Source organism: Tamandua tetradactyla, chromosome 18 (assembly GCF_023851605.1).
Source record: "Tamandua tetradactyla isolate mTamTet1 chromosome 18, mTamTet1.pri, whole genome shotgun sequence".
NCBI lineage: Eukaryota > Metazoa > Chordata > Mammalia > Pilosa > Myrmecophagidae > Tamandua > Tamandua tetradactyla.
Window position 1 is genome coordinate 8,113,629 of NC_135344.1, and position 24,151 is coordinate 8,137,779.

Sequence of the window (24,151 nt, forward strand, 5' to 3'; positions counted from 1 at the left end):
TTTCTTTCTTCAGTGCTCTTGCTTTAGGTTTAAGGTCCATAAAACTGCCTCCAGTTGTAAGATTCATAACATATCTCCCTACATTTTCCTCTAACTGTTTTATGGTCTTAGACCTAATGTTTAGATCTTTGATCCATTTTGAGTTAACTTTTGTATAAGGTGTGAGATACGGGTCTTCTTTCATTCTTTTGCATATGGATATCCAGTTCTCTAGGCACCATTTATTGAAGAGACTGTTCTGTCCCAGGTGAGTTGGCTTGACTGCCTTATCAAAGATCAAATGTCCATAGATGAGAGGGTCTATATCTGAGCACTCTATTCGATTCCATTGGTCAATATATCTATCTTTATGCCAATACCATGCTGTTTTGACCACTGTGGCTTCATAATATGCCTTAAAGTCAGGCATCGCTAGACCTCCAGCTTCGTTTTTTTTCCTCAAGATGTTTTTAGCAATTCGGGGCAACCTGCCCTTCCAGATAAATTTGCTTATTGGTTTTTCTAATTCTGAAAAATAAGTTGTTGGGATTTTGATTGGTATTGCATTGAATCTGTATATCAATTTAGGTAGGATTGACATCTTAATTATATTTAGTCTTCCAATCCATGAACACGGTATGCCCTTCCATCTATTTAAGTCTTCTGTGATTTCTTTTAGCAGTTTTTGTAGTTTTCTTTATATAGGTTTTTTGTCTCTTTGGTTAAATTTATTCCTAGGTATTTTATTCTTTTAGTTGCGATTGCAAATGAGATTCGTTTCATGATTTCCCCCTCAGCTTGTTCATTAATAGTGTATAGAAAAGCTACAAATTTTTGAATGTTGATCTTGTAGCTTGCTACTTTGCTGTACTCATTTATTAGCTCTAGTAGTTTTGTTGTGGATTTTTCCGGGTTTTCTACATATAGTATCATATCGTCTTCAAACAGTGATAGTTTTACTTCTTCCTTTCCAATTTTGATGCCTTGTATTTCTTTTTCTTGTCTAATTGCTCTGGCTAGAACTTCCAACACAATGTTGAATAATAGTGGTGATAGTGGACATCCTTGTCTTGTTCCTGATCTTAGGGGGAAAGTTTTCAATTTTTCCCCATTGAGGATGATATTAGCTGTGGGTTTTTCATATATTCCCTCTATCATTTTAAGGAAGTTCCCTTGTATTCCTATCTTTTGAAGTGTTTTCAACAGGAAAGGATGTTGAATCTTGTCAAATGCCTTCTCTGCATCAATTGAGATGATCACGTGATTTTTCTGCTTTGATTTGTTGATGTGGTGTATTACATTAATTGATTTTCTTCTGTTGAACCATCCTTGCATACCTGGGATGAATCCTACTTGGTCATGATGTATAATTCTTTTAATGTGTTGTTGGATACGATTTGCTAGAATTTTATTGAGGATTTTTGCATCTATATTCATTAGAGAGATTGGTCTGTAGTTTTCTTTTTTTGTAATATCTTTGCCTGGTTTTGGTATGAGGGTGATGTTGGCTTCATAGAATGAATTAGGTAGTTTTCCCTCCACTTCGATTATGTTGAAGAGTTTGAGGAGAGTTGGTACTAATTCTTTCTGGAATGTTTGATAGAATTCAGATGTGAAGCCGTCTGGTTCTGGACTTTTCTTTTTAGGGAGCTTTTGAATGACTAATTCAATCTCTTTACTTGTGATTGGTTTGTTGAGGTCATCTATTTCTTCTTGAGTCAAAGTTGGTTGTTCATGTCTTTCCAGGAACCTGTCCATTTCATCTAAATTGTTGTATTTATTAGCGTAAAGTTGTTCATAGTATCCTGTTATTACCTCCTTTATTTCTGTGAGGTCAGTAGTTATGTCTCCTCTTCCATTTCTGATCTTATTTATTTGCATCCTCTCTCTTCTTCTTTTTGTCAATCTTGCTAAGGGCCCATCAATCTTATTGATTTTCTCATAGAACCAACTTCTGGCCTTATTGATTTTCTCTATTGTTTTCATGTTTTCAATTTCCTTTATTTCTGCTCTAATCTTTTTTATTTCTTTCCTTTTGCTTGCTTTGGGATTAGTTTGCTGTTCTTTCTCCAGTTCTTCCAAGTGGACAGTTAATTCCTGCATTTTTGCCTTTTCTTCTTTTCTGATAAAGGCATTTAGGGCAATAAATTTCCCTCTTAGCACTGCCTTTGCTGCGTCCCATAAGTTTTGATATGTTGTGTCTTCATTTTCATTCGCCTCTAGGTATTTACTAATTTCCCTTGCAATATCTTCTTTGGCCCACTTGTTGTTTAAGAGTGTGTTGTTGAGCCTCCACGTATTTGTGAATTTTCTGGCACTCCGCCTATTTTTGATTTCCAACTTCATTCCTTTATGATCCGAGAAAGTGTTGTGTATGATTTCAATCTTTTTAAATTTGTTAAGACTTGCTTTGTGACCCAGCATATGGTCTATCTTTGAGAATGATCCATGAGCCCTTGAAAAAAAGGTGTATCCTGTTGTTGTGGGATGTAATGTCCTATAAATGTCTGTTAAGTCAAGCTCATTTATAGTAATATTCAGATTCTCTATTTCTTTATTGATCCTCTGTCTAGATGTTCTGTCCATTGATGAGAGTGGTGAATTGAAGTCTCCAACTATTATGGTATATGTGTCCATTTCCCTTTTCAGTGTTTGCAGTGTATTCCTCACGTATTTTGGGGCATTCTGGTTGGGTGCAGTAAATATTTATGATTGTTATGTCTTCTTGTTTAATTGTTCCTTTTATTAGTATATAGTGTCCTTCTTTGTCTCTTTTAACTGTTTTACATTTGAAGTCTAATTTGTTGGATATTAGTGTAGCCACTCCTGCTCTTTTCTGGTTGTTATTTGCATGAAATATCTTTTCCCAACCTCTCACTTTCAACCTATATTTATCTTTGGGTCTAAGATGTGTTTCCTGTAGACAGCATATAGAAGGATCCTGTTTTTTAATCCATTCTGCCAGTCTATGTCTTTTGATTGGGGAATTCAGTCCATTAACATTTATAGTTATTACTGTTAGTATAATATTTTCCTCTACCATTTTGCCTTTTGTATTATATATATCATATCTGACTTTCCTTCTTTCTACACTCTTCTCCATGCCTCTCTCTTCTGTCTTTTTGTATCTGACTCTAGTGCTCCCTTTAGTATTTCTTGCAGAGCTGGTCTCTTGGTCACAAATTCTCTCAGTGACTTTTTGTCTGAGAATGTTTTAATTTCTCCCTCATTTTTGAAGGACAATTTTGCTGGATATAGGAGTCTTGGTTGGCAGTTTTTCTCTTTTAGTAACTTAAATATATCATCCCACTGTCTTCTAGCTTCCATGGTTTCTGCTGAGAAATCTACACATAGTCTTATTGGGTTTCCCTTGTATGTGATGGATTGCTTCTCTCTCGCTGCTTTCAAGATCCTCTCTTTCTCTTTGACCTCTGACATTCTAACTAGTAAGTGTCTTGGGGAACGCCTATTTGGGTCTAATCTCTTTGGGGTGCGCTGCACTTCTTGGATCTGTAATTTTAGGTCTTTCATAAGAGTTGGGAAATTTTCAGTGATAATTTCTTCCATTAGTTTTTCTCCTCCTTTTCCCTTCTCTTCTCCTTCTGGGACACCCACAACATGTATATTTGTGTGGTTCACATTGTCCTTGAGTTCCCTGATACCCTGTTCAAATTTTTCCATTCTTTTCTGGATAGTTTCTGTTTCTTTTTGGAATTCAGATCTTCCATCCTCCAAATCACTCATTCTATCTTCTGTCTCTTTAAATCTGTCATTGTAGGTATGCATTGTTTTTTCCATCTTTTCTACTTTATCCTTCACTTCCATAAGTTCTGTGATTTGTTTTTTCAGTTTTTCTATTTCTTCTTTTTGATCAGCCCATGTCTTCTTCGTGTCCTCCCTCAATTTATCGATTTCGTTTTTGAAGAGGTTTTCCATTTCTGTTCGTATATTCAGCATTAGTTGTTTCAGCTCCTGTATCTCATTTGAACTATTGGTTTGTTCCTTTGTCTGGGCCATATTTTCAATTTTCTGAGCGTGATCCATTATCTTCTGCTGGCGTCTGGGCATTTAGTCAGATTTCCCTGGGTGTTGGACCCCACAGGTTGAAAGATTTTTCTGTGAAATCTCTGGGATCTGTTTTTCTTATCCTGCCCAGTAGGTGGCGCTCATGGCACACGTTTTTCTAAGGGTTCCAACAGTGAAAGTTGCTGTGAGTCCTTTAACCCTGGAAAATTCTCGTCGTAGGGGACGTTCGGCAGCCGAAGCATCTTGGAAGAGTGCCAGCTGGTCCGGGGTTCCGAACGCGGGAAGGGTCACCAGCCGCCGCAGCACGGGAGAGCGTCTGGCCGAATTACCTAGTCGGCCCGGGGTGCCAAGCGTGGCGGGATGGCACCAGCTGTTGCAGCCCAGGAGAGTGCACTGTTCCCAGCCGGAACGGGGAGTCACGTGTTTGGAAGGGACCCCCCGGTCACTGTTCTCCGCAGTCTGGGGATTTCCGACCCAACTCTCTCAGTTGGTCCGGGGGGCCTCGCGTGGTGGGGGCGCCAGCCGCCGTGGCCCAAGGGGACCGCCTGTCCAATTCTGCCAGCTGGCCTGGGAAGGAGGAAGGGAGGGACTCTGGCCGCTTGCCGTCCCACCCAGGAAAGCCCGCGCCCCTCGGTGATCTCACCGGAGCTGGTTCTCCCAGACAGTCAGCCGTTCCAGGATGGGGTACGCTGTCCCTTTGATCTCCGTCGTGGCTCCGGGAGCTGCTCTGTATTGTCTACACTCCCCCAGTAGCTCTTCTGGAGGAGGAAAGGTGAGGGTGGCAAGGCTGTCGAGGCTGGTGGCGGAGGAGTCGGTGAAGGCGGAAGAGAGGAGAGGAGGGCGGGCGGGTCGGCTGCTGCGGGGCGTGGGTGCCGTGCGGCAGGCAGGCGGACAAAGAAAGAGGGGAGAGGAGGGCGGGCGGGTCGGCTGCTGCGGGGCGTGGGTGCCGCGTGGCGGGCCGGTGGACAAAGAATAAAAGCAAAAGCTGGTCTCTTGCCACCACGTCCTTCTTCCACTATCTGACATCCTCGTACTCCTTTATTTTTTTATATGTCTCCCTATATACATGTATCTTTACATTTACACCCACAGAGGAAGATAAGTGATATGTTTATCATAGGGAATTTTATTCACAACGTTTTTCTTTTTTTTCTTTTTGGAGGGGTTATGTGTGCATAGGCCAGGAACCGAGCCAGGGTTTCCCTGGTGGAGGATGAGAATTTTACCACTGAACTACCTGTGTACCCTCTCCTTTATCTTTTGAGTGGTAGCACTAAGAACTCTTAGACTCCAAGGCCATTTGTTTCTTTGTAATGTAATCTGACATTGCTGACCTTCTCAAAACTCTCTTCTTCCTTGACTTCTATGCAACAGTAATCTCTGGTTTCTGATCTTATTCTTTGACTGCTCTTTATCTGTACCTTTTTCTTCTTTTCTCATTCTTTAAATGTAGGTATTATATCCTAAAAATTGTCATTTGTGTTCTTCTCTCCTTGAACACTCACACACACCTACAACTATCATCTCTATGTGGATAACTCCCGAAACCTTCTCATTTCCTGAACGTCAATTGAGTTATCCATGGGCTATCTTGATCTGAATCTTCTGCTAATGCCACCAACCTGGCTTATGACTGGCTAACCCTGTCTTCTTGCATTTTTCCCCACCATTCTTCCATTTCCAGTATTTTAAAAAGGAAACACTCTCCTTCCAAGCTTAAAAATGTAACTTCATCTTTGATGTTACCTTTACAGTAGTCATCTTATATACCCAGTTTTCACATCTAGGTCTGTCAAATGCAGTCTTATTTTCCATTCTTTGCTTCCTGGATTATGTTGCATCATGAGTTCTCAAATGATAATACTACCCTGTGTAAAATTCTCCTTCACCACCTTTTTCCAGGTCAAACTTTCAGCTGCATCTTCAGTCATCCTGGTTCCCATGAAAAGTTCAAGCTAACCACATCAGTCTTCATTCCTCCCTTCACTGAACACATTTACATCTTCATGCCTATGCTTAAACATTTTATTTCTTTTGTTTGGAACACCCTTCTTCCTATTCCTCCTGTGCCCCAAATATAACTGGCATAACTACCATTTATCCTTCAAGGTCCTTGGGGTACTCAATGCCAGTCAGTAAAGGAAACTGAAAAGACATGTCTGAAGATACAAAATTATAGTGAGAAATTATAGTGAATTGTGGAAGAAAAGAGTTTCAAGATGATAATTAAGGGGCAATAGTGTCAAGAGTTAAATGAAACGACGGATGTAGAAGAGTGCACAGATGAGTCTCCTAAAAATGAGTCGACTCATTTCTGTTTTTCTCCCTTCTCCTATCTCTTAAACTCACTTCAGTTAGGCTTGTGCCAACAACACTCCATGTAAATTGCCTGTCAAGGTCAATGATGTTCTCTGTGTTGCTAAATCCAATGGTCAATGCCTAGTCCTTCTCTTCCTTAATGTGTCAGTTGATAATAACTCCATCTTTCCTACTGATCAAGCCCAAATCCTTGGAGTCATCCTTGATATCTTTCTCTCAAATCCCAAATCCAGTGAACTCTACCCTTCAAAACACTTTCAGAATCAACCACGTCTCATCGCCTCCACTGCCAACACAGCACTACCAGCTACTAACATCTTCCACCTGAATAACTGCGATAGCCTCTTAACTGGAAACTCTGTTTCTTCTCTCACACTCCCCTCTACTTGCAGTCTATTCTCCACCCAGCAATCAGAATTATCTTGTTTTTAAATGGAGCTCATCTCACTCCTTTGGTCCTGACCTGATTTCACTCAGTGTAAGAGTGAATGTCCTTACCACAGCCTACAAGGCTAGTATTATCAGAGGATATCTTCTAATATCTCTTCTATGGCTGATTTTGCTCTAGCCACTTGGGCTCCCTACTGTTTCTTGAACACATAAGGCATAGTTCCTCATTAGAATCTTTGTGCTCTGGCTGTTACCTATCCCCAGAAAGCTCATCCTTCAGATATTCATGTGGCTAGCTCCCTCATCTCCTTCAAGTCTTTGCTCAATGAAACCTACCCTAAACATCTCCCTTGTCTTGCTCTACTTTTTTCTTTTTTCCATTGTTCTTTTCACTTTCTAATTCATTATATAATTTGCTGATTTGTTCTATTTATTGTTATGTTAATGTACGCTTCTCTCTGATAGGATGTAAGCTTACTGTTCATTGATGTATCCCAAGCATCTAGAAGACATGTTGAATACACAAATGAATGACTCTTGAGAAAAAAAGTTTGGTGAAGTGGTAAGGACCTGAGACAGTTTACAGGGGCCAGAAGCAAACAGATGTGAAGAAATGGAACCAAAGAGGCAAAGGATTTTGTAATTTATCTGTCTTCTCAAATTACACTAAATGAAATTTAGTGAGTTATTCTGACATTTGAAATATACATCTTTATTATTTTTATTTAAAATAGGATAAGGTGGGCTAAAATAACATAAATATTCTTAAGCATCAATAAATAATGACCATGACATCCTGAAAAATGTACAAATACTAACCATTCTTAATTATAAATAAAATTATTCAATATATTGTCACTGCCAGCATAACACTACCTCAATGGAATTTTAAAATGAGAGCAAAAAGTTGGTAGTCGAATAAAAACTAATCACTGATAAGCCTACATCCTTAATACATTTTGCTATAGAAGCAAATACAAAAATAAATAAACTAATGTATAATAATTTGTTACATATAAATAACAAATACAAATATAATAGGCAAAAAATACTGTGAATCTTAAATATGAGTAGTACATGAGAAGTGTTTTTGCATTCCTATAAATAAGATTCTTGGCATTAATTTGGACATATTGCCATTAAATGTGATAGATGTTCTTTCAGGTCTCTGGAACATAAGTAAACATAAAATCGTTAATTTATGGTTTAAAAATTGTAATCCTTCTAAAACTAGCATGCAATTAATAAATATACCCATTTGGAATATGCAGAATGGATGTGGTAGTAGGGGAGTCCATACTGAACAAATCACCAACAATTTAAACTAAGGATTACAACTTAACTTTCTGCAATAAGATGTGGAATTATCCTGGCTTTCAAAACCTATAATCTTTAAAATTAACCAAACTCTTCATTAATTTCTCCTGTGAATTTGGGTACAGCAGTTTTGTCTGGAATCTCTTCTCTGAGCATGGACTATTAAGTATACAATCCCTCTATCTATCTACAGTAAATCAAACACATACATATATTTTTTAAAACTTTCATTGGATACATACTATAAGATAAAAAAAAGGCCTGCTTTACACAAGAAAATGCATTGATCCTAATGTGAGCAGGTTTTGCCATGTAGATTAACATTTATTTAAATGAAATACTATACTATAAAGTCAATGTTTTAGTCACTAATGAAAAAGGGAGGGGCTATCAAGATTACTTATATAAGATACATAACCTATATAAGGATTATATAAGGATGTTACTTATATAAAGAACTGGAAAATACTGTACAGGTACTTCAGCAGTGAATTTATACTTTTAATTATACTGCTTAATCTAATAACAAAATAAATTTTCATTCCCAAAGGTGAAATGACTGGGCAGTAGCAGGAAGGCAGATTGGGAATATACTGTGCAGAGGGGAAGGAGGCCGGTTTTAAGAATTATTATATGCTGTGGACGACTGATCTGACCACACATGTATACTAACTAATAAATGTTACTTTCATAAACAAATATATTCACCACAGGTGCACAAACAAAATGAGATGCCATTGTTTTCAGCACTCTACTAGTTACCTATAATACTAGCTTTGGCACATTCAATATGGTAAGATAATTGGGAAATAGAGATAATGCCAAAAACCAGAAATGTTTACAATAAAGGCATATAGAAAATTAAGAAGGCACAATTTTAGGAGCAAGTTATATTTATATTTGTGATTTTGAAGTATGGTTCCTGTTCATTTATGCTTTTAGTTGCTATGGTTTAGAACTGATAAAGACACCAAATCAAATTAAAGAATTAAAATCAAAGTTCACCTTATACTGGTTCCGTTTTATTTAATGAAGGGTGATTTCAGTGGAATAGTCAATTAGGGGTTTTGGTTTCTTTTAAATATATTACTACAATAATTATATCATATTTTGTAAATTAAATGTCTAAAATTTTCGAAAGCCAGAATAATACTAGTTAGGTGAGAAGCCTCGTTTTTGTTTCTTTCTTAAATGTTGGCTACTTTATTTGCAATATGGAGCAAAAGGTCATTCAATTCATATATACACCTAAATTTCTGCCAGGAATCCAAAAATAGATTTCTACTGGCAGACTATAAGCTCTTACAGGATGCAGGTTATGCCAATCTTGTTCATTTCAGTACCCAGTGCTTAGCACACCACCAGGCACAGGGCAGTTGCTTAATGAACATTGCTGAACAAATAAATTTCCACTCTCATAGTGTGGTTACATGACTAATGGCTATAGTTCTGCTGTGAAATCAGTTTTATGTTTATTCAGGGCTTTTCTATTTGTTTGCATGTCAAACTAAAGTAAATTTAGTAAGTCAATAAAGAAGTAGTAGGTTCCTCAAAAAAAAATACACACACTCTTTTTCTTCTTTAAAAATATCTATTCCTTATCTGTTAGAGAAACATACTGAGGGGGTGCATGGGTGGTTCAGTGGTAGAATTCTCGCCTGCCATGCGGGGGATCTGGGTTTGATTCCTGGCCCATGCACTTCCCAAAAACACACAAAAAAAAACAAACAAAAATTCAACAAATGGTGCTGCAATAATGGGAAACTCACATGGAAAAAGAATGAAATGTGACCCCTGCTATACAGCATACCAAAAAAAAAAATACTGAAATATGTATGGGTGCAGTTACATGATGTCTTGGATTTATCTTAAAATGCTACAGCAAAAAATAAAAAGTGTGAGGAACAGATGAAACAGAGGCAAAATATTAATGATCGTTGAAGCTGGGTAAAAGATACTGAGAGGTTCTTTTTACCATTCTTTGTGAGGCTTGAAAATTTCAATAAGAAAAATAATAAATTCAAATAAATTTCAATAATGAAAGTTAAAGATGGCAAAAAAGATATTTTCAGCTATCAAAACTACTATATAAGAAGATAATTTTATATTTTATAAAGATCTGTATGCAGCTATTCACCAAGACATTGTTATAATGTGAAAAATTAGGAACAACTTAAGTGTCAATCAAAAGGGAACTACTTAAACTAGAACATTCATAGACAATCAAATACCATGCAACCATTAGAAAGCAAGTGAGTTAGAAAGTAAGCTACACAGCAGCATCTAGAGTATGGTTTCATTTTCACAGGAGATCATCTTCACAAAGATATCCAGAAGAGTATTCATCAAATGTTGAGAGTGGTTATCTCTGGAAGGAAGAATTACTTTTCTTTACCAGGAGCCTTTTTACTTTAAATTTATATGTATTATATAATTTTTAACAGAGGTATGTATATAATTTTATACTTGGTGTAAACTATTTTCTAGAATGATATTCTATGATTTTTCTCATCTTATTATTTTTAGGTGAGGGAATGATTTTTTCAAATTTTAAAACTGTGTTAGGTCTTAAGTAATTCAAAGTAGGAAAGTGGTACACTTCTAAAACAATATGAACTCTAGAATAGATTTCATTTATTTTCAAAAATGCAAATGAAAATTTTAAGGTGTGCTAAGAACTATTTTTCTCCACCATCTACTAATGCATTAAAATGTTATATGTCAAGAAAATTTCAAAAAACATTATAAAATATATAAGAATAGACTTAAGTACCTTTCAGTTAATGCCAATCAGGTTGAAAATTCTATTACTTATAGGAACAAACAGCATTTGGAAGGGAAAAGAAAATGTTTTCAAGTTTGTTCATAAAGAACTTGAACTGAAATAATTTCAGTAGTTCCATGTAAAAAAAAAGTACTTGTGACTATTTTAGTAAAATGTTTGTTCTTAGAATAGAACATACAGAAAAATGGAATAAAATGTAATTTCCAGATGCGTGATTTTGTGATTACAGTGCCATGGATTAAGCAGTAGCAGCTAAATCCAGGTTTAAGTTTAGCCACCACTGTAGCATTTTGGAGTAAATTTTAATTTAATGTCTAACCTCTGAAACATCATTTAAGGTTATTTTCTCAGGCAAGAGTCTCCCAAAAGTAAGTGTTCTAGTGGCTGTCAGAATCTTAGTTCTTTGACAGTCTGCTGCTACTGTATCTTCTTCCTAGCTGCAAGAATTTCCAGAATGGGACATACAGGAGCAAGCTGTGGAACCCCTTTCTACCTTTTTTCTTTCTGGGGTTTTTACTAAGCAAAACAGCTGTTATGTATAGTCCTCATGGAAGGACTGTATGGAAGGAATGTAGTACTAGCATCATTTCTTATTTCTTGTTGATTTTACAGTTTCAAGGAACCATAGTTCCTTTTTTACTAAGAGGTTAGAAATCCCTACATTTGGCAATTCCAACTTGGACAATATAAAGAAAAATACATAAAAGACATCACCTAAGTTACCTGGGTGGAGATTTTCTTCGGTCACGTGAATATTATAACCTTTAGGTTTCGTTTCATCCAAGTTATGTATCTGTAACTAGAATGAAGAATAACATTTTGTTACAGTTTAACTGTGTATACACTTGTGATTGTGCTGGAGTAGATATTCTGTCCCATCTTAACTGTGTTTCCAGATAATTTTGCATAGATTATTTCAATCATTATTTGGGGGCTTTAAAAGATCTTGCAAATGATAAATATCCTCCGTAAATCCCTAGACTAAGCTTGATTTTTCACTTTACCTGGTTCTTAGTTGAATTGCAATGCCCATAATGAAGAATAGTTTTGGAATTATGCTTCTTTGAAGTTTTTGAAGATTCGTGACATAATTTTCTTTTAGACTTGTGGGCTGTTCTGTTTAACATCAATCTGTGAACACTGACATCATCTTCATTTCTATTTACTGATTGTAGCTGTAGTGGTTGGGGATCATCTGTTTCTGTGTCTGATTCAAAAATGTGTAATTGTCTTTCCAGTTTTAGTGACCCTTGACCCTTCTGTGAAGTTTGCATCATATATTTGCTTGACAATTTTTCTTTCCCTTTCACTTGGAAGTCAATAACACTTTTTATTATACCTGAATTGTTATCTGACACCTGAAATATTGAATTGTCATTGAGTTGCTTACTTTCATTGAAATTCATAATAAATGATTTTCCATTGGAAGGGGAATATTTTGTCATATTTGCACAGAATTCAATATTTTTTTCTTGAGGAGGCCTGGAACTCTTCTGATTTAAATTTCTACCATGCATCTGAATGTTACTATTAGGTCTTTTTCTAACAGCTGGGGCTAAATTCAGTTTGGCATCTTGGATCACACTATTTTTAGATGAAGGTAGCCTACATTCAGTAACAATATGCTGCTTTCTTCCTAGGTTATCGAATTCTGAGATATTTTTGTTCATCTGAAACAATCTATTTTTGAAAACTGGTATGAAGTTAGGGGTGATTTTACTTTGAGAGTGAAAATTTGTGTCTTGAACTTGAGCATTTCTTCTGTTGAGTTTTGACACTTCCAGATGTACTTGTGGTATCTTGTTAGACAGTGATTTCTTTCTACCTTGAACAGATTCTGGCTGGAGATGCTGAGTTGGAAAAACGCATGACGTTGATTGGCTGGCTGAAAGCTTTACCCTGTGGTCTGCTGCTACTGAACATGGTAGAAGACTTTGAGGCACAGCAGGTTTTATGGGATCGGTTTGAGTTAGAGAAGCTCTGACTACTTTTTTAGTGGTCAAATTGGGTAGCTTGACTTTGTTTTCCTGAAAGGATATGTTAGAAAAAAAGCTTTTAATGTAATACTATCCTTAATGGAAAAGAAATAAGACAATACTAAATAAGAATATAAAATAACACTATGATATATAAATTAGGTAAAGAAAACTAAAAATAAATGAACATTCTTGAGGAAATACATATATTTCTTATGATTCTCATCTTTCTTTAGATATCATCCTTTGAAGATCATATTTTAAGATGAAAGCATGTTCTAAATTCCATATAAATTAATACAGAAGCTATTACAGATATTTACCCATTGTCCTCCAAACATGATCATGTCGCTCTCTTGCTCAGAATGTCTTTCCTTCTTTACTTATCTACATTGTAAGCATCCGCTACATTGCCTACACACAAAGTCACTCTTTCTGTGAATCCTCTACCAATCATCCTATCATAAAGTGATGATTGTTCTCCCAACTCCCAAGGAATTTTCTATCACTTAGTACTTATTTGTCACAATTAATAGTACAAGGCAGTGTTCTTACCTTTTGGTCTGCATGCTCTATCTCCCTAATTAGACATTAGATTGAGAGTAGGAACCAAAACTTATTTTTATCCTTCACATATCCATCACACTCTTAAATTATCACATAGTCACTCAGCAATACTTGCTGAAATTAATTAAATTCACAGGGTGGAGGCTGCATCTGCACTAGGCCTTTAAGAATAAGTAAGATTTTGATGATAGGACAGGGGCTGATAGGTCTTCATCATTTTTCTATCTGCAGTGCCTGGTAGCAGGTAGCAGTTCAGCTATTGAATTTGATGTACTTGTCAGATACATCTAAAAGAGTCAAGGGCTTATAGTCTTTTTTTTCTTTGTGTGGGCAAGCTCTGGGAATTGAACACAGGTCTCTGGCATGGCAGGCAAGAACTCTGCCACTGAGCCACCGTTGCCTGCCTGCTTATAAGTCTTTTAAAATACCTATTTATTAATCCTTAATGTTTATAAAAGAGTGATATGTGGCAATAATCTGACATACTGAACAAAGTGCTTTCCTTGCTGTCCCATATGAAACATACATAGATTAAAATCTTGGGGGGGGGGGCGGGCCGCGGTGGCTCAGCGGGCAAAGTGCTTGCCTGCTATGCCGGAGGACCTCGGTTCGATTCCCGGCCCCAGCCCATGTAACAAAAAACGGAAAAACAAAATACAATAAAACAAGAAAATGTTTAAAGATGTTTCCCTTTCTTCCTTCCTTCCTTCCTTCTATCCTTCCTTCCTTCTCTCTGTCTTTCCTTTAAAAAAAAAAAAAAAAAAAAATCTTGGGGGGGGGGTTCTACAATGAGGGTTCCGGGCCAAGACGGCGACTTAGCAATGTGTGAGTTTTAGTTCGTCCTCCAGAAAAACGACTAAATAACCAGAAACAGTACAGAACAGCTCCTGGGGCCACGTCGGTGACAGGACACACAGCATACACCAGTCTGGACCAGCTGGACCGGCTGCAAGCCTCCCCAGAACTGTGAATTCCCCAAGCCATGGCGGCCGGCACCCCTCCTCCACAGGCTGGTTCCCAGAGGGAAAGGAAAGAGATTTAAATAGCAGCTGGGGCTGAGCCCAACCAAACACCAATTGTGGCATTAATTAACAAATTCTGACTACCAAAAATAGGCCCCCAGCTCAGGTGAACCTGGTCAAAGTGGAGATCGCTCATTTTTGCCCCAGTGCCAAGGGGGTAGGGCTGACCGAAAAAGAAAAAAAAAAAGGAAACAGAGGTTTTTGTGGCTGTGTTTCTACAAAGGCTTGACTGCCTTTGGATTCTGCGGCAGGGCTCCTCAGGCTGCAACTGCCCCAGGCATAGGCAGAAAGAAGCTCATTTGAGGGTTTGTCTGGAACCTGTGCCTTCCCCAGGGGAGGGGTGAAGCCCAACTCAGGTGGAATCCCTCCCTTAAGGAAAACAGACACCAGGGTTTGGTAATTTGAAGCCATTAAAACCAGCCTACAACCTCCCCTCTGTCTCCACCATGCTCCCAGCAGGGAGAGTCTGCCAAAGTTAAAGGTACCACATCATCTTAAACTGGTGGGACCCACAGGCAGACAAGTGCCACATACTGGGCAGGATAAGAAAAACAGAGTCCAGAGACTTTACAGGAAAGTCTTTCAACCTGCTGGGTCTCACCCTCAAGGAAAACTGACGCAGGTGACTCTTTCTTCCTGATAGGAGGCCAGTTTGGCCTGGGAAAATCTGGCTGGGGTCTATAATACCTAAGCAGACCCTCCTAAGGGTGGGGGGAAAAAGGCACCATATAAGCAGGGCAAGAAACAAGAAAACAAGAACTGAAAAATTTTCCTCTGTTAAACAAAACCTAAGCTAGAGATCCAGAATAAGCTGAACTGAATGTCAAAGAACAGATAGACAACAAATTCATCCAGCAAGAAAATCCTAGGTAAAGAAAGTGAAAGCAATCTCCAGAATAAACTAGTTAAGGTAATTAAATGTCTAGACACCAGCAAAAAATAACAAATCACACCAGGAAAACTGAAGATATGGCCCAATCAAAGGAACAAACCAACAATTCAAATGAGATACAGGAGCTGAAAAAATTAATTCAGAATATACAAAAAGACATGGAGAATCTCATCAAAAACCAAATCAATGAATTGAGGGAGAATATAAATAAGGCAAGGAATGAACAAAAAGAAGAAATGGAAAGTCTGAAAAAACAAATCACAGAACTTACGGGCATGAAAGGCACAGTAGAAGAGATGAAAAAAAACAATGGAAACCTACAATGTTAGATTTTGAGAGGCAGAAGATAGGATTAGTGTACTGGAGGATGGAACATCTGAAATCCAACAAGAAACAGAAACTATAGGGAAAAAAATGTAAAAATATGAGCAGGGACTCAGGAATTTGAATGACAATATGAAGCACACAAATATACGTTTTGTGGGTGTCCCAAAAGGAGAAGAGAAGGGAAAACAAGGAGAAAAACTAATGGAGGAAATTATCACTGAAAATTTCCCAACTCTTATGAAAGACTTAAAATTACAGATCCAAGAAGTACAGTGTACCCCAAAGAGAATAGATCCAAACAGACGTACTCCAAGACACTTACTAATCAGAATGTCAGAGGTCAAAGAGAAAGAGAGAATCTTGAAAGCAGCAAGAGAAAAGCAATCCATCACATACAAGGGAAAACCAATAAGACTATGCGTAGATTTCTCAGCAGAAACCATGGAGGCAAGAAGACAGTGGGATGATATATTTAAATTACTAAAAGAGAAGATCTGCCAACCAAGAATCCTATATCCAGCAAAAGTGTCCTTCAAAAATGAGGGAGAAATTAAAACATTCTCAGACAAAAAAGCACTGAGAGAATTTGTGACCAAGAGACCAGCTCTGCAAGAAATACTAAAGGGAGCACTAGAGACAGATACGAAAAGACAGAAGAGAGAGATGTGGAGAAGAGTGTAGAAAGGAAGACTATGAGTAAAGGAAAAAGAAGGAAAATTAGATATGATATATAAAATCCAAAAAGAAAAATGGTAGAAGAAAGTAATACCTGTACAGTAATAACACTATATATTAATGGATTAAACTCCTCAATCAAAAGACATAGACTGGCAGAATGGATTAAAAAACAGGACCCATCTATATGCTGTCTATAGGAAACACATCTTAGACCCACGGATAAACATAGGTTGAAAGTGAAAGGTTGGGAAAAGATATTACATGCAAATAACAATCAGAAAAGAGCAGGAGTGGCTATACTACTATCCAACAAATTAGACTTCAAATGTAAAACAGTTAAAAGAGACAAAGAAGGACATTATGTATTAATAAAAGGAACAATTCAGCACGAAGACATAACAATCATAAATATTTATGCACCGAACCAGAATGCTCCAAAATACATGTGGCAAACACTGAAAACACTGAAAAAGAGAAATAGACACATCTACCATAATAGTTGGAGACTTCAATTCCCCATTCTCATCAATGGACAGAACATCTAAACAGAGGACCAATAAAGAAACAGAGAATTTGAATAATACAATAAATGAGCTAGACTTAACAGACATTTATAGAACATTACACCCAACAACAGCAGGATACACCTTTTTCTCAAGTGCTCATGGATCATTCTCAAAGATAGACCATATGCTTGGTCACAAAGCAAGTCTCAATAAATTTAAAAAGACTGAAATCATACAAAACACTCTCTCAGATCATAAAGGAATGAAATTGGAAATCAATAATAGGCAGAGTGCCAGAAAATTCACAAATATGTGGAGGCTCAACAACACACTCTTAAACAACCAGTGGGTCAAGGAAGAAATTACAAAAGAAATCAGTAAATATCTCAAGGCAAAAGAAAATGAAAACACAACATATCAAAACTTATGGGATGTAGCAAAGGCAGTGCTAAGAGGGAAATTTATTGCTCTAAATGCCTATATCAAAAAAGAAGAAAGGGAAAAAAATCAAGGAATTAACTGTCCACTTGGAAGAACTAGAGAAAGAACAGCAAACTAACCACAAAGCAAGCAAAAGGAAAGAAATAACAAAGATTAGAGCAGAAATAAATGAAATTGAGAACATGAAAACAATTGGGAAAATCAATAAAGCCAGAAGCTGGTTCAATGAGAAAATCAGTAAGATTGCTGGACCCTTAGCAAGACTGACAAAAAGAAGAAGAGAGAGGATGCAAACCAATAAAATCAGAAATGGAAGAGGAGACATAACCACTGGCCCCACAGAAATAAAGGAAGTAATGACAGGATACTATGAACAACTTTATGCTAATAAATACAACAATGTAGATGAAATGGACGGGTTCCTGGAAAAACATGAACAACCAACTTTGACTCAAGAAGAAACAGACGACCTCAACTAACCAATCACAAGTAAAGAAACTGAATCAGTCATTAAGAAACTCCCCAAAAAGAAAAATCCAGGACCAGATGGCTTCACATGTGAATTCTACCAAACATTCCAGAAAGAATTAGTACCAATCTTGCTCAAACTCTTCAAAAAAAATTGAAGAGGAGGGAAAGCTACCTGATTCATTCTACAAAGCCAACATCACCCTCATACCAAAGCCAGACAAAGATATTAGAAAAAAGAAAACTACAGACCAATCTCTCTAATGAATATAGATGCAAAAATCCTCAACAAAATCCTAGCAAATCGAATCCAGCAACACATTAAAATAATTATACATCAAGACCAAGTAGGATTCATCCCAGGTATGCAAGGATGGTTCAACATAAGAAAATCAATTAATGTAATACACATATCAAGATAACAAAGCAGAAAAACCACATGATCATCTCGATTGATGCAGAAAAGGCATTTGACAAGATTGAACATCCTTTCCTATTGAATACACTTCAAAGGATAGGAATAGAAGGGAAATTCCTCAAAATGATAAAGGGAATATATGAAAAACCATAGCTAATATCATCCTCAATGGAGAAAAACTGAAAACTTCCCCCTAAGATCAGGAACAAGACAAGGATGTCCACTATCACCACTGTTATTCAACACTGTGTTAGAAGTTCTAGCCAGAGCAATTAGACAAGAAAAAGAAATACAAGGCATCAAAATTGGAAAGGAAGAAGTAAAACTCTCACTGTTTGCAGATGATATGATACTATATGTCGAAAACCCTGAAAAATCCACATCAAAACTACTAGAGCTAATAAACTAGTACAGCAAAGTGTTAGGGTACAATATCAACACTCAAAAATCTGTAGTGTTTCTATACACTAGTAATGAACAATCTGAGGGGGAAATCAAGAAATGAATTCCATTTACAATTGCAACCTAAAGAACAAAATATTTAGGAATAAATTTAACTAAAGAGACAAATGACCTATACAAAGAAAACTACATGAAATTGTTAGAAGAAATCACAGAAGACCTAAATAGATGGAAGAGCATACCATGTTCATGTATTGGAAGACTAAATATAGTTAAGATGTCAATTCTACCTAAATTGATTGACATATTCAATGCAATACCAATAAAAATCCCAACAACTTACTTTTCAGAAATAGAAAAAACAATAAGCAAATTTATCTGGGAGGGCAGGGTGCCCCAAATAGTTAAAAGTATCCTGAGGAAAAAAAATGAAGTCAGAGGTCTCATGCTGCCTGACTTTAAGTCATATTATGAAGCTACAGTGGTCAAAACAGCATGGTACTGGCATAAAGATAGATATATCGACCAATGGAATAGAATAGAGTGTTCAGATATAGACCCTCTCATCTATGGACAATTGATCTTTGATAAGGCAGTCAAGCCAACTCACCTGGGAAAGAACAGTCTCTTCAATAAATGGTGCCTAGAGAACTGGATATCCATATGGAAAAGAATGAAAGAGGACCCATATCTCACACCCTATACAAAAGTTAACTCAAGGGGACTTCCTGGAAGATGGCGGCTTAGTAAGACGCGCGGATCTTAGTTTCTTCTCCAGGACACCTACTAGGGGAGTAGAAACGATACAGAAAGCGCCCAAAGCCACAACAGAGATAAAAAAGACAGCGTACCCCATCCTGGAACGGCTGGCTGGCTGAGAGAAGCAGCTCGGGTGAGATCGCCGAGGCGCGCGGGCCTTACCGGGCGGGGTGGCAAGCGGCCGGAGTTACTCCCTTCGCCCTTCCTGGGCCGGCTGGGAGAATTGGAGAGGTGGTCCCCTGAAACCAAGGCGACTGGCGCCCACACCACACGCAGCCCCCGGACCAACTGAGAGAATTGGATCGGAAACCCCCAGGCCGCGGAGAACAGTGACCCCGTGACTCCCGGGGAACGCGCACTCTCTCGGGCGGGCCGCTGCCGCTGGCGCCCTCCCGCCACGCGTGTTGCCCAGGGCCGACTAGGAAATTCGGACGGGCTCTTTCCCTGGCTGCGGCGACCAGCAACCCTCCCTGCGTTCGGACCCAGGGCCGGCTCAAGCCGCTTCGGCTAGCGAACCCCCCGGACGGCGAGAGTTTTCCAAAGTTTAAGGTCCCACAGTACCTTTTACTGGTGGGACCCGCAGACAAACGTGTGCCACGAGCGCCACCTACTGGGCAGGATAAGAAAAACAGAACCCAGAGATTTCACAGAAAAATATTACAACCTTGCTGGGTCCAACACCAAGAGAAATCTGAATAAATGCCCAGACGCCAGCAGCAGAAGATAACTGTCCACGCTCAAAAGATTGAGAATATGGCTCAGTCAAAGGAACAAAACAATAGCTCAAATGAGACACAAGAGCTGAGACAACTAATGCTGAATATACGAACAGAAATGGAAAACCTCTTCAAAAATGAAATCGATAAATTGAGGGAGGACATGAAGAGGACATGGGCTGAACATAAAGAAGAAATAGAAAAACTGAAAAAACAAATCGCAGAACTTATGGAAGTGAAGGATAAAGTAGCAAACATAGAAAAAATAATGGATAGCTACAATGATAGATTTAAAGAGACAGAAGATAGAATTAGTGATTTGGAGGATGGAACATCTGAATTCCAAAAAGAAACAGAAACTATAGGGAAAAGAATGGAAAAATTTGAACAGGGTATCAGGGAACTCAAGGACAATATGAACCGCACAAATATACATGTTGTGGGTGTCCCAGAAGGAGAAGAGAAGGGAAAAGGAGGAGAAAAACTAATGGAAGAAATTATCACTGAAAATTTCCCAACTCTTATGAAAGACCTAAAATTACAGATCCAAGAAGTGCAGCGCACCCCAAAGAGATTAGACCCAAATAGGCGTTCTCCAAGACACTTACTAGTTAGAATGTCAGAGGTCAAAGAGAAAGAGAAGATCTTGAAAGCAGCAAGAGAAAAACAATCCATTACATACAAGGGAAACCCAATAAGACTTTGTGTAGATTTCTCAGCAGAAACCATGGAAGCTAGAAGACAGTGGGATGATATATTTAAAATACTACAAGAGAAAAACTGCCAACCAAGACTCCTATATCCAGCAAAATTATCCTTCAAAAATGAGGGAGAAATTAAAACATTCTCAGACAAAAAGTCACTGAAAGAATTTGTGACCAAGAGACCAGCTCTGCAAGAAATACTAAAGGGAGCACTAGAGTCAGATACAAAAAGACAGAAGAGAGAGATATGGAAAAGAGTGTAGAAAGAAGGAAAATCAGATATGATATATATAATACAAAAGGCAAAATGGTAGAGGAAAATATTATCCAAACAGTAATAACACTAAATGTCAATGGACTGAATTCCCCAATCAAAAGACATAGATTGGCAGAATGGATTAAAAAACAGGATCCTTCTATATGCTGTCTACAGGAAACACATCTTAGACCCAAAGATAAACATAGGTTGAAAGTGAAAGGTTGGGAAAAGATATTTCATCCAAATAACAACCAGAAAAGAGCAGGAGTGGCTATACTAATATCCAACAAATTAGACTTCAAATGTAAAACAGTTAAAAGAGACAAAGAAGGACGCTATATACTAATAAAAGGAACAATTAAACAAGAAGACATAACAATCATAAATATTTACGCACCGAATCAAAATGCCCCAAAATACGTGAGGAATATACTGCAAACACTGAAAAGGGAAATAGACTCATATACCATAATAGTTGGAGACTTCAACTCACCACTCTCATCAAGGAACTGAACATCTAGACAGAAGATCAACAAAGAAATAGAGAATCTGAATATTACTATAAATGAACTAGACTTAATAGACATTTATAGGACATTACATCCCACAACAGCAGGATACACCTTTTTCTCAAGTGCTCATGGATCATTCTCAAAGATAGACCATATGCTGGGTCACAAAGCAAGTCTTAACAAATTTAAAAAGATTGAAATCTTACACAACACTTTCTCGGACCATAAAGGAATGATGTTGGAAATCAATAATAGGCAGAGTGCCAGAAAATTCACAAATACGTGGAGGCTCAACAACACACTCCTAAACAACGACTGGGTCAAAGAAGAAATTGCAAGAGAAATTAGCAAATACCTCAAGGCGAATGAAAATGAAAACACAACATATCAAAACTTATGGGACGCAGCAAAGGCAGTGCTAAGAGGGAAATTTATTGCTCTAAATGCCTATATCAGAAAAGAAGAAAAGGCAAAAATTCAGGAATTAACTATCCATTTGGAAGAACTGGAGAAAGAACAGCAAGCTAACCCCAAAGCAAGCAAAAGGAAAGAAATAACAAAGATTAGAGCACAAATAAATGAAATTGAAAACATGAAAACAATAGAGAAAATCAATAAGGCCAGAAGTTGGTTCTATGAGAAAATCAATAAGATTGATGGGCCCTTAGCAAGATTGACAAAAAGAAGAAGAGAGAGGATGCAAATAAATAAGATCAGAAATGGAAGAGGAGACATAACTACTGACCTCACAGAAATAAAGGAGGTAATAACAGGATACTATGAACAACTTTACACTAATAAATACAACAATTTAGAGGAAATGGACGGGTTCCTAGAAAGACATGAACAACCAACTTTGACTCAAGAAGACATAGATGACCTCAACAAACCAATCACAAGTAAAGAAATTGAATTAGTCATTCAAAAGCTTCCTAAAAAGAAAAGTCCAGGACCAGATGGCTTCATATGTGAATTCTACCAAACGTTCCAGAAAGAATTAGTACCAATTCTCTTCAAACTCTTCAAAAAAATCGAAGTGGAGGGAAACCTACCTAATTCATTCTATGAAGCCAACATCACCCTCATACCAAAACCAGGCAAAGATATTACAAAAAAAGAAAACTACAGACCAATCTCTCTAATGAATACAGATGCAAAAATCCTCAATAAAATTCTAGCAAATCGTATCCAACAACACATTAAAAGAATTATACATCATGACCAAGTAGGATTCATCCCAGGTATGCAAGGATGGTTCAACATAAGAAAATCAATTAATGTAACACACCATATCAACAAATCAAAGCAGAAAAATCACATGATCATCTCAATTGATGCAGAGAAGGCATTCGACAAGATTCAACATCCTTTCCTGTTGAAAACACTTCAAAAGATAGGAATACAAGGGAACTTCCTTAAAATGATAGAGGGAATATATGAAAAACCCACAGCTAATATCATCCTCAATGGGGAAAAATTGAAAACTTTCCCCCTAAGATCAGGAACAAGACAAGGATGTCCACTATCACCACTATTATTCAACATTGTGTTGGAGGTTCTAGCCAGGGCAATTAGACAAGAAAAAGAAATACAAGGCATCAAAATTGGAAAGGAAGAAGTAAAACTATCACTGTTTGCAGACGATATGATACTATACGTCGAAAACCCGGAAAAATCCACAACAAAACTACTAGAGCTAATAAAGGAGTACAGCAAAGTAGCAGGTTACAAGATCAACATTCAAAAATCTGTAGCATTTCTATACACTAGTAATGAACAAGCTGAGGGGGAAATCAAGAAACGAATCCCATTTACAATTGCAACGAAAAGAATAAAATACCTAGGAATAAATTTAACTAAAGAGACAAAAAACCTATATAAAGAAAACTACAAAAAACTGCTAAAAGAAATCACAGAAGACCTAAATAGATGGAAGGGCATACCGTGTTCATGGATTGGAAGACTAAATATAGTTAAGATGTCAATCCTACCTAAATTGATTTACAGATTCAATGCAATACCAATCAAAATCCCAACAACTTATTTTTCAGAAATAGAAAAACCAATAAGCAAATTTATCTGGAAGGGCAGGGTGCCCCGAATTGCTAAAAACATCTTGAGGAAAAAAAACGAAGCTGGAGGTCTCGCACTGCCTGACTTTAAGGCATATTATGAAGCCACAGTGGTCAAAACAGCATGGTATTGGCATAAAGATAGATATATCGACCAATGGAATCGAATAGAGTGCTCAGATATAGACCCTCTCATCTATGGACATTTGATCTTTGATAAGGCAGTCAAGCCAACTCACCTGGGACAAAACAGTCTCTTCAATAAATGGTGCCTAGAGAACTGGATATCCATATGCAAAAGAATGAAAGAAGACCCATCTCTCACACCCTATACAAAAGTTAACTCAAAATGGATCAAAGATCTAAACATTAGGTCTAAGACCATAAAACAGTTAGAGGAAAATGTTGGGAGATATCTTATGGATCTTACAACTGGAGGCGGTTTTATGGACCTTAAACCTAAAGCAAGAGCACTGAAGAAGGAAATAAATAAATGGGAACTCCTCAAAATTAAACACTTTTGTGCATCAAAGAACTTCATCAAGAAAGTAGAAAGACAGCCTTCACAATGGGAGACAATATTTGGAAATGATATATCAGATAAAGGTCTAGTATC

At 37.5% G+C, this 24,151-nt stretch overlaps 1 protein-coding gene across 6 annotated transcripts in view; it reads right to left on the minus strand.

The window, feature by feature from the left end:
* Positions 1–7,427: 7,427 nt before the first annotated feature.
* C18H18orf63 (chromosome 18 C18orf63 homolog) overlaps positions 7,428–24,151 on the minus strand; it is a 54,824-nt gene continuing 38,100 nt past the window's right edge. For 5 of the 6 annotated variants that reach the window (XM_077135235.1, XM_077135237.1, XM_077135232.1 and 2 more), the window contains 3 exons: positions 11,821–12,843; positions 11,540–11,615; positions 7,428–10,399 (listed from right to left, as the gene is read on the minus strand). In XM_077135235.1, the coding sequence (XP_076991350.1) occupies positions 10,377–10,399; positions 11,540–11,615; positions 11,821–12,843 (1,122 nt within the window). In that variant the 3' untranslated portion in view covers positions 7,428–10,376. Of the gene's footprint in view, positions 10,400–11,539; positions 11,616–11,643; positions 12,844–24,151 lie in introns of those variants that run through there. The other variant, XM_077135236.1, reaches the window with a different exon arrangement.